Source organism: Pteropus medius, unplaced genomic scaffold (genome assembly GCF_902729225.1).
Source record: "Pteropus medius unplaced genomic scaffold, Ma_sr-lr_union100, whole genome shotgun sequence".
Lineage (NCBI taxonomy): Eukaryota > Metazoa > Chordata > Mammalia > Chiroptera > Pteropodidae > Pteropus > Pteropus medius.
The window spans coordinates 11,820,701-11,831,268 of NW_024349804.1; the positions used below are offsets into that span (position 1 = coordinate 11,820,701).

A 10,568-nucleotide genomic window follows, 5' to 3' on the forward strand; every position below is an offset into this window, starting at 1 on the left:
AGCTGATGATAGAAACAAACTGGAAACGATTTCAGCCTAACGGCTGGGGTGTGGATCTAAGTGAACGATGGAATTATCTCTGCTCTTGAAGATGGATGTTCACAAAGCATTTTTGCAAACTGTTTACAAAAGACTTTACGGTATGGAGAGATCTTCATGCGAGGTTGTTTAAATGTCAGTTACTATTTCTGCTGGAAGGAAGGAAGGGGAAGAAGGGAGGAGGGAGGAAGGAGAAAGCGACGTAATGGGGGGGAACGCAGAGCACGAAGACCCTCGCCACGGGCTGAGCACATGCATTGCTGTCACCCCTTCCGAAACCCACCGAGGTCACAGAGGAGGTACACAGAAGCCACGAGGATGCGGTGAGGACGAGACACAGTTTTAGAGGCTGGAAAGCGATATGCGAAGATAGATTTACTGGAGCTGAGAACCGTGGGGACAGCTCAGGAGCCCCGATGTGCAGCCTTTGAGGACCGGGCCCCAAAGCAGACTGCGCCCACGGCGGGGGTGCCGCTGCCGCACCGGGGAAACTGCTTGGCGGGAACGACGAAGGCTGAATCACACATGCCCGTGACCCAGCCACCCGCCCCAGGGACACACTAAGCAAAAGGGAACACAGGTTTAACGAGACTGAACCGGAACGTTCCCGACAGTGTTACACACAACAGCCCCAAATTCGAAACTATCTAAATACGCATCACCTGCAGAATAAGTTGTGACACATTCACGCAGCAGAATCCTATGCTGGGACGGAAAAGAAAAGGCAATTGCCTCATGTAACGATAGGGATGAATCCCACAGACCTACCGCTGAGCCCAAGCAGCCAGACGCAAGAGCCCACACGGCACGGTTCCATTTTCACAAAGTGCAAAACCAGGCACACTGAGAGGCGTGTGGTAGGTGACATCTAAGAGGCCACCGGGGAGCCGACCCTGGCTCCCAGGGCCCTGTGTGGAGCCCTCTCCTTGTGGGTTATATGAAGCACTCAGCCCTCCGAGGTCACGGGGCAGTTACGTCACCGCCACCGCACAGACGCACAAACTGGGGCTCGCGGAGAACGTGGCGGAAGGTCATGCACCGGGTGCGTGCGACTGCCACCCAGCGCTTGGCTTGGCCACCCCACCGCCTCATCACCTCACTGTCCACGCCTGCACCCCCCGCCCCCCACCGTGCCTTTCACAGCAAGGAGAAGCCGAGCACAGTGGAAGGGGCGGGAACGCACACCACTCACCTGCGCTATCAAGTCTCCGTTTTCTGCGTGGACCAAGATCACAGCTCCCAGGCCCTTAAGGAAGGTGAAGGCTTCATAGAGCTGAGGAGGAAAAAATGAAGCTTGGGGAGAGGCCAACGATCGTGGCGGAGCGTCTGCGAAGACCCCCACCCTCACGCATGCTGCCGGCCACCTGCCGGCCCCCGTGGCAGAGGCATGGCTGCTCCACCCCCGTCAATGGACTGTCCTGCTCAACGACAAGTAGGCTTTGGAAGAGACCGTCCCTGGACCCTGACCCCCTCCAGATCCAGAAGCAGGGGCCGGGCTGGGGCAGACCTGGTCAAGGTCACGCCAGGGCAGGAGGCGCCCTCGGCCCCACGGCTACACTGTGCCTTTTGCTCTCTTTCTGGATTTGCTCCATGGCAGAGCCTGTTGACAGTGACACCTGGTGTGAGCAACCGATCACGGTTTTACTGAAATCGTGCAATGGAACCCGCCAAGCCTGCGCCGGAGCCAGCCACCCGCCTCAGGAGACGGCACGTCTTCACGACACTGTGAACCCACATCGTCTGAGACACCACAGTGGGGTGGCAGGAAAAGGTCCTCCGGTGACTCTAACGCTTGGATCCTGCACACCCCGCCCAGCATCACCTTATCCAGCCAAGACAGGCCCGGCCCACTGCCAGCGGCCCTCCTGCCCCCCACAAAGGGGCTGCGACCAGATGTTTGCACCCTGCGTGGACCAAAGCCACCGTGTGCCCTTCCCAGCGGCTCTCAAATCTTAACTCTGTTCCCCGTGTGTGTGAGACCACACTGCCCTCCACTGGGTATGTCCTCTCAGAGCAGACAGCAGGGGCGAGGCGCTGGGGCGCGTCATCCACAGTCTGCCCGACCCCGCCTGGGCCCAGGGCTGCATTGGGGCGGACGCTGGAATGAGACAGGGACCCTCCATCACCCAGGTGCCACGTGCTACTTTTTCCACAGAAGTGAACCGATTTCCGGCTTTTTAAATGCCCTCTGGTGGCGGTACCGAAGGGTTTCAGGGCATCTGGGGGTGAGAGTTTCTGACTCCAAGTGTTTGTTTCGAAAGGTGGCAGATGTGCTTCTCCCGCTGCACAGCGAACACCCTGACGAGGGGCAGCCTGTTGACACCCGCACAGCGCCCGCAGCGTGCCAGGCACTGTCCCAAAGCTTTACTCTACTCAGCCATTTAACCCCTGACGGCCTCCACGAGGCAGACGCCATTATGAGTCTGGGGCACAGAGAGGTTGAGAAAGCGGCCCCAGGCTGCACAGCAAGGCCGCGGCCGGCCGGTGGCAAGCATCTGGCTCTAGCATCCGCGCCCTTCGCCGCCACTGCCCTGCCTTTGTGACAAGCAGAGGGCAGGGCTACGATAGCAAACAGAACCCGGAGTCCCAGTGGTGCCAAGGCCAGGCGCCCGGTGAGCAGTGACCCAGCCCCGGCCATGGAGAGCATCGTCTTCCTATACTCGCTCTGCCCACGGGCAGCTGTTGGACGTCGGCAGGGCCAGAGGTGACCACGTCTTACAGATGAGAACGCTGAGAGGGGAGGTGACATCCCCTCCCTCCCCCTCAGGGTCAAACCTCTGACCTGGCTTGACCTCTAGAACCAGCTTGGGAGGTTCTAGGAGGTACAGACCCGAGCCCTGCCCCACCCCCAACCCCCACCCCTGCGAGTCTGCGATGGGGTCAAAGCGTCTGTCCTTTTAATGAGCTCTCAGGGTGATGCAAGGGTTTGGGGACCACCTGCGAGGCATCGCCTGCTCCGCCCCCTCCAGGAGCCAGACAGGAATGCAGGCCCAGAGGGGGACACTGACACAGGTCACACGGCGACCTAGCACCTGACCCCAGAGCCTTCCCCTGCCAGCTCCTGCCCCTCCCCTGCCCGGGGCTGGCTCGCCTGTCAAAGCCGCCCGCTCCTGCCCAGGGCGGAAAGGAAGTGTGCGGGAGGACCTACCTGGCTATCGGACATTTGGTAGAGATCCTTATAGGCCATGTAGACTTGGAAGGAATTGACGCCTGTTTCAAGACATAAGGAGAACAGAAAAACACATTTAAGAAAAAGGGCATGTCCTCCTTACAAAGTGATGATCGCAGCACAGAGTGGAAACCACCGAGATCGGGCAGGGGGCACCCAGCACCGCCTGCGCCTGCGGGTGTGGGCGAGGGCCAGAGGAGGCCTCCTGGGAAGGTCACGCCTAAGCTGAATGTGAAGGAGTGGGGACAATGGGGAGCTGGGAGGGAGGAGGGGAGGGGGAGGAGGTGGGACCGAGTGGGGGAGGGGGAGGCGGTATCTGGCTGAGGGGGAGGGCTGTGCAGGGGCAAGGACAGGAGGATAAAGGGACATTAGGTGTGCAGGTACTAGAAAGTGTCCTGTGGCTGAAGCAGAGGGAGCATGTGCTTTTAAAAAATCCCCTGTATTTTTTTATCGCAGTAAAACGCAAATAACAAAATTCGCCATCATAAGCATTTTATCGTGTATACAATTCAGGGGCATTCAGGGCATTCATAACGTCTGCAGCCATCACCACTATCCAGAAGGGGCACGTGCTTTTAAAGGGAGGGACGCGATCAGACTTTTTGTCTCAGACTGTTCCGGAAGCAGAGTGGAGAATGGGTGGGCAGAACAGCAAGGAGAAATGGGAGACAGGTAGGAGGATGCTGAGGGCAAACCGGACAGGTGTGCTCAGGCTCTGAGCCGGGACGAGAGCTGCAAGGATGGAGAGGGGGCGGGACGCAAAACCCTGACACTGACCAAAGTAAATGTGTGTTGCTAACGGGCCAGCAGGGGGCGGGGGATACATCTCCCTAATTCACCTTCCAGCGGTTTGGGGCGAGGACCACATCGTATATATTATTTCATCTTGCTCACCCACATTATGTGCCATGCAACTGTTTGTTGAGGGAATCAGGAAACATTTGGATAAAGAAAACGAAGAATTTAAGGCAAAAGGGTTAAATGGGACTGAGACTTTTATACTAAGCAACAGTGAAGACAAGCCAAAATTCTTTTCTTGTGTAGAAAATCTTGGCAACAAAAAATTCCTTTCCCGAAAGATCAAGAGAAATGGAAAGAAAAAGAATATTCAGAGATTGATATAAAAGGATCAGTTTCCCATTATCGAGGAGGCTTAAATAAAAATAAATGAACGACTCATCGGTATCACATTCTTGTGATACCCACTGGGCTGTCTACCTTCTCATAACACCCCCCAGTTCGCAGGACTCCCTCGCATTTTCTAGCAACTGCCCTCTTCCCTATCCACCTGTCAACCAAGGAAGCAGCCGTGTTCATACCCCGTGGCCCCAAACTACAGGTGGTTGGTCCAGGGCGGGGCACCTGACAGATACCAAGCTGAGCCGGGAAGAGGGACTGAGTCCAGCTGGTACCAAGGACACCTGGCTGGTCCCTGAATCAGAGATGCCCACCCAGCTGCTCCATTTCCCCTGAGGAATGACGGAAGGAAAGAATGCGGGTGGAGGGTGGGAGGGAGGACGGAGCCGGCTCAGAGGAAACCTCGGGTGAGCACGCGCGGCCCCCCATGCCGCGGGATCCTCGGATGCGCGTCGCCACACACGGAAGCGTCACTCAGCCTCAGCCACGCTCTGGAGGGACTCTGTTGTCTGCAGTCAACACAGGGAGGGTGACGTGTACATCGATGAAGAAAGAGTGGATTCATCAGCAATCAACCAGGCTCTTGGAGAAGGGAGTGAACCGTGAGCATCTCCTAAACTTACTGGACCCCAGAAGCCCTTTTTCATGGAATATTTATCATCTCACTCATCGAACGTTTACTTACTACGTGTGAGTACCATTTTAGAAACTAGAGATACAAGGAAGGAAGGGTCCTTCTCTACAACCTACTGGGAATAAACGAGATCATTTCATGTAGATACAGGATGACATTAAATCGGCTGCCAAATCTTCAAAGTGTCACAGAGGGTTTGCAGCGACTTCCCTCGAGAAGTCATCTATTTCTCTAGCCCTCGAACGTGGGCTGATGCCACAACCTCTCTGGACAATTGAATGAGGCAGAAATGGCAGCACTCGCATCCCAAGCCTCGGCCAACATCAGAGGGCGCGCGGGTCACTCCCCCACTGGGACCCAACATGGGAAGTAGCTCATGACAGCCGCTAGAGACGGACTATGGAGAGCAGTGTCCCCCTGCCCCGCCACCGTCCCAGCTGAGGAAGGACAGAAATGCCCAGCTGAGCCCAAACCAACGCGCCCGTCCAGAGCCGTGAGCGCACAGGAATCGCTCGTTTTCAGCAGTTGTGAGAAATGCAAATAACACAAAATCCGCCACCAGCACCCTTGCCAGGTGTACAGCTCAGCGGCATCAAGTGCGTTCGCACTGTCGTGCGGCCGTCTTCACCCTCATACCCCGAACTTTTTATCTTGGCAAAACTGAAACTGTCCCCATTATATGACCCCCCACCTCCGGAGCCACCATCTACCCCTCTCTCTACGACCCTGATTCATCTAGGCACCTACAGTGCCATCACACGGCGTCTGACACCATCACATGGTGTCCCCAGGGTTCATCCACATTGTAGCAGGCGCCGGATGCGCATTCCCTCTCAACGCTGAGCAGCAGGCCATCGTAGGGGCAGCCCGCGCCCTGCTGACCGCCCGCCCTCCCATGGGCATTCGGGTTGTTCCGGCTTGTGGCTAGAGAAGTAACGCGGAGCCCAGACTGTGCACTCATGAGAGACAGAGCATGGTAAGGCTGCCCAGCTTTAGAAGATGAAACCAATTTACACACAGAGCCAGCATTTGTCCACCTGGCACAGGTCAGTGGAGCTGGTCCCTCCTGGCCCCATCTCCCAAAACCTCCCGCACAGGTGGAGAGAGGTGAACACCCCATGTTCACAAACAGCTCTCTGCCCTTCACACGCCTTTGCACCAGCAAGCACAGATATCCTTACGAACATGTCCTGTGTCCCACAGCACCATCTGAAACAGCAAACCACTGTGGGGGCTGCGATAAGCCGCAAGGTCCCCCTTCATGGATGAAGGACTCGTCCCCTCCCCACACTGCTGGAGAGCTGCGGGCAGATGACCCTCAGCTGTCAGCCATGCCCAGCCACCCTCCACTGAGACAGCTGCCTAGCTCAAGGCCACACCCCTTCCCAGAGGGGCCACGTCCAATGACTGGATGCCAGGAGTATGAAGCCCCAAGCCCCTCGCCTTCCTGGGATACATCTGAAGGGCATCCGGGTCTCAGGGCACCCTGCGGCCCAGCCTGCTTCCTTTGCGTTGCTCACAGGGGCTGATCACTCTGTGGGAGGCGGGATAAAGGTTCCCTGAAGATGACCACTCCTCGAATCCCCAGAACCTGTATGCGAGTTCCCTCCCAGGCAAGGGGGACTCTGTGAATTAAGGATCCCAAGATGGGACATCGTCCTGGGTGGGCCCAGGGTAATCAGCAGGGTCGGAGAAGGAGGCGTGATGGCAGCAGCAGCGGTTAGAATGAAGCAGGGCCACGGGCCGAGGGGCGCGGACACCTTGCAGGGACTGGAGAGGGCAGGCACGGGCTCTCCCTGGGGCCTCCAGGAGGAATGTGCCCTGCCCACGCCTTGACGTTAGCCCGTCAGAACCTTCCGGACGTCGGACTCCAGAATGGCCGTGTGTGGTTTTGAACCATAAGGTGGTGGGTCGTGTTCCAGCAGCAACAGGAAAGTCACGCATACTTGCCCCTCTACCTTTGAGTTTGCTCCCTGGGGGCCCTGGGACAGGTTCTGTTTTCTTTAATTCACCAGCAGGAGCTGGATCGACCCAGCACCTCCACAAAAACTGAATACTCCAGAGTTCTTCGGAGAACTGGGGTATGCACCAACACGGAAAGATAACCAACGAATAACTAACAACGGAGAAGGCCAGCACAGGCCAGCGCGGCTCTAAGCCCTTGACCTGTACCCTCTCGTTCAATCTTCACAACAACCTTTTAGTTACCTCCATTTTCCACATGGGGAAACTGAGGCAGGGAGGTTAAATAATTGGCCCAAGGCCGCGAAGTTGCTAAGTGCAGGAGTCTGGTTGTCCGGACGTTTTATTGAGTAAAAGGAAGCATACTGCAGAATATTATGCATAGTAGAGTTATATTTATGTAAAAATGATGCACATGTGAGTATGCATACACATATACAAATAGGATATGTATATACACATTCAAAGGTTCTGTACATACATATACAAATAGGAAAAATGCCTGGAAAGACAAACACTAAATTATTACTTCACTTTAGATACTTTCATATTGCTTCAATAAACATGTACTGATTCTGAAAATTAAACAAATAAAAGGCATTTTACAGTACTGGCTAGACATCTAAAATCCATGAATGCACCTAAAAACGTCACCAAGTCTTTCCTTTGCAAGTTTCTAGTTAAAGGGAAAAAAACAGCTCTCTGCCCTCCTCCAGGACCATGCAGCACATACAGCTCCACGAAGTCCCCTCCCCGACAAAGCTATGTCACCCTCCCATGAGGTTTGTAATCCCGCTGCTCCCTGACCCCTCCCCCACAGGCACATCAAGGTCAGGCTGTCACAATGAACCTGATGAAGCCCCTAGTAACACGGAAAACTGCTCAGGATTTAACAGTAGGAAGCGTGATGCAGGCGTGCCCCCTTATCTATGGGGGACCCGTCCCAGGCCGCCCGTGGAAGCCTGAAACCACGCATAGCACAGAGCCCTGTACATACGTACTTACGATAAAGCTTAATTTACAAATCGGGCATAGTAAGAGATCAACAGCAATCACTAATGATAAAATAGAGCAATTATGACAACATACTGTCATAAAAGTCACGTGGCTGCGGTCTGTCCGTGTCCTCCAGCCACAGCGCGATGCCTCCCCACCTTAACCAAGCCCTCGTCACACGCCACGGCTGTGATCACCGCGTCAGGCGTCACGGCGAAGCAGCATGAGTTTGTTTTCCTTTCTTCGCGATTTCATGCATAGAAGATTCGTTCTTACCATAGAGCTCAGCAACCTCCTCAGTGTACGATTTTTTTCTTGCCTTAAGTCGAGACTTTCGTTTTTTCAATGAAAGGAAGCGCAGAGCATTTGGGGGCTGTTATTACGTAAAATAAGTGAACTCAAACACTGCGATTTCCCGGCCATCTGATAACTGAGACGGCTACTAAGTGACTGACAGGTGGGGGAGCATACACGGCATGGGGACCCTGGACACAGGGACGATTCGCGTCCCTGGGGGGAGGGAGCGGGACAGCTCAAGATCTCCTTATGCTACTCGGAATGGCATGCAATTTAAAAATCACGAGTTGTTTGTCTCTGGAATTCTCGATTTATTATTTCCAGACCCTCGCTGACTGCAAATAACTGAAACCGTGGAAAGTGAAACCGTGGATGACGGGGCTTCTGTACGAAATGCAAACTCCCTCGGATTACAATTCTGCACGAAGTGAGAATGTGTGCCGCTGTGGAGGGACGGTGACTTCCTGACACGGAGAGCTCAGACACGAGAAAAATCCACAATGACACGTGGGCCAAAAATACAGCTGGACGTTCACATAGGGAAAGACGTACACCGAACGTTTAACATAATTAGCGACTGAAGAACCGAAATGTACGATAGTGAACTGACTCTCGCCCATCCAATTAGCTAGAATTTTGTAGAAACAGTAACACCCAATGGTGTGAACACACAGGGAGCGAGAGACGTGGGCTTGGGGGTGTGCCAGCGGGGTCGCCTTTCGGGAAAGTGACTTGGCACTAAGTGTCACGATCTTGAAAACGATGAAAACCTTGACCTCACAATTTCGCTTCTGGAAATTTAAGGAAATCATTAGAAATGCAAACCGATGTTTATGTACCGAGATGGTCACCTTGACACGATCGACAGGAAAGCAAACGGAAAACCTAAGTGCCCGATAAAAAGAAGACCGCTAAGCAAACGAGCCATTACCTTGTGTACTACCTAGGAGCCATCAGAAAGTTATTAATGAAGAGTAACGATCACTTCATAAAGGATTCTACATAACTGCCATCGTATCATTAGATAAAGAGAAAGTCGTCCAAACAGACAGGGGGTGGAAGGCAGGAATCCTTGACATCACTGCTAAGTGGCCATTAGGGACAGATAGGACCAGAGGAAAAACATTACTTTCCTTCTCTCAATTTTCTGACTTTTCTCTATCATGGAAATGATACTTTTATAATGAGAAAATGCAGCATATATGTTTTAAAAATTGCACACGCCCCCAGCTCCCCCTGAAGCACCAGGTTCACTGGCGGCTGCCTCCTCAGCCAGCCCCGGAACTGCCTCTCCAGATGGCCACCCACGCCGTGGCTCGTCCTGCTCTCTCGTTCTTCGCTTTTGTGGGTCTTCAGTTCCCCTCACGTGATGTCATGCGCACCATAAAGTAGCTACACCGCGCAGAGACACCTGGTGAGCCCAACAGAGGGGGAGCGGGGTGGGGTACAGAGAGTTACAGACACGGTCCCCTCCCTCAGAGAGCTCAGGGTTTAACAGGACATCCGGGGAGACCACCCGTGTCCCGTCACCCAAGAACAATGGAAAAGGTGCCCCCAAGAGAGCAACCTGCTACGGGTATTCAGGGGATAAAGCGGTTCTGATTGGGGGAAATGGAGAAGGCGATGGCTGAGCCGAGTAGCAGCGGAGAGGAAAGGGCGTTCTTGGCAAAGGGAGCATGAGCAAAGGCCCAGCGGTGCAGCAGGTTTGAGGGGGCGGCATCCCGGACAAGGACCCAGATGAGTTTACGGCAGAGAGACAAAAGCGGGGTGAGATCAGTGAGGGCCTTGCGTGCCGAGCGAAGGAGGCGCGCTTTCTCCTGTGAACGGGCGTGCCTCCCCAGGGCCCGAAGGAGAAGACAGACTCTGTAGAGAGCGTCCTGCTTTATCGCTGGCTGTACGGCAATGCACAGCTCATAGCTGGGCTCACGGCAGATGGAGATAAAGGAATCCCATACAACCAGATCCACCAAAGAAACGGAAATTCCAGAACTGTGACCCCATTCTTGAGCTGTGACTGACCTTTATCCTGCACCAGCACCTCCAGCTCCTCCCGAATGCCATCGTACCAGCTGGTGATGTCCACGTGGAGGGAGTAGTCGCAGCAGGATTTGGTGTCAGCTGCTTCATGCCACTTCTCGAAGGAGGTCAGCAGGCTGGACCCAGGTTCAGGGACCACATGGTCAACTGGGACAGAAAAATATGTGTCACATTCCAACATCCTTAGGACCCAAGTTGTTCCAATAGTAGTCTCTTCACCACCATCACCACCACCATCATTATTATCACTACCATCATGACTATCATCACCACCATCATCACCACCATCATCATCAC

General features: G+C 54.3%; 1 protein-coding gene across 4 annotated transcripts in view; it reads right to left on the reverse strand.

Annotated features, from left to right (window-relative positions):
* The window catches only part of CRMP1 (collapsin response mediator protein 1), a 48,974-nt gene that overhangs the window by 16,097 nt on the left and 22,309 nt on the right, over window positions 1-10,568 (reverse strand). For 3 of the 4 annotated variants that reach the window (XM_039838215.1, XM_039838218.1, XM_039838217.1), the window contains 3 exons: window positions 10,254-10,418; window positions 3,188-3,249; window positions 1,232-1,312 (listed from right to left, as the gene is read on the reverse strand). In XM_039838215.1, coding sequence (XP_039694149.1) covers window positions 1,232-1,312; window positions 3,188-3,249; window positions 10,254-10,418 — 308 coding nt within the window. The remainder of the gene's footprint in view (window positions 1-1,231; window positions 1,313-3,187; window positions 3,250-10,253; window positions 10,419-10,568) is intronic. The other variant, XM_039838216.1, reaches the window with a different exon arrangement.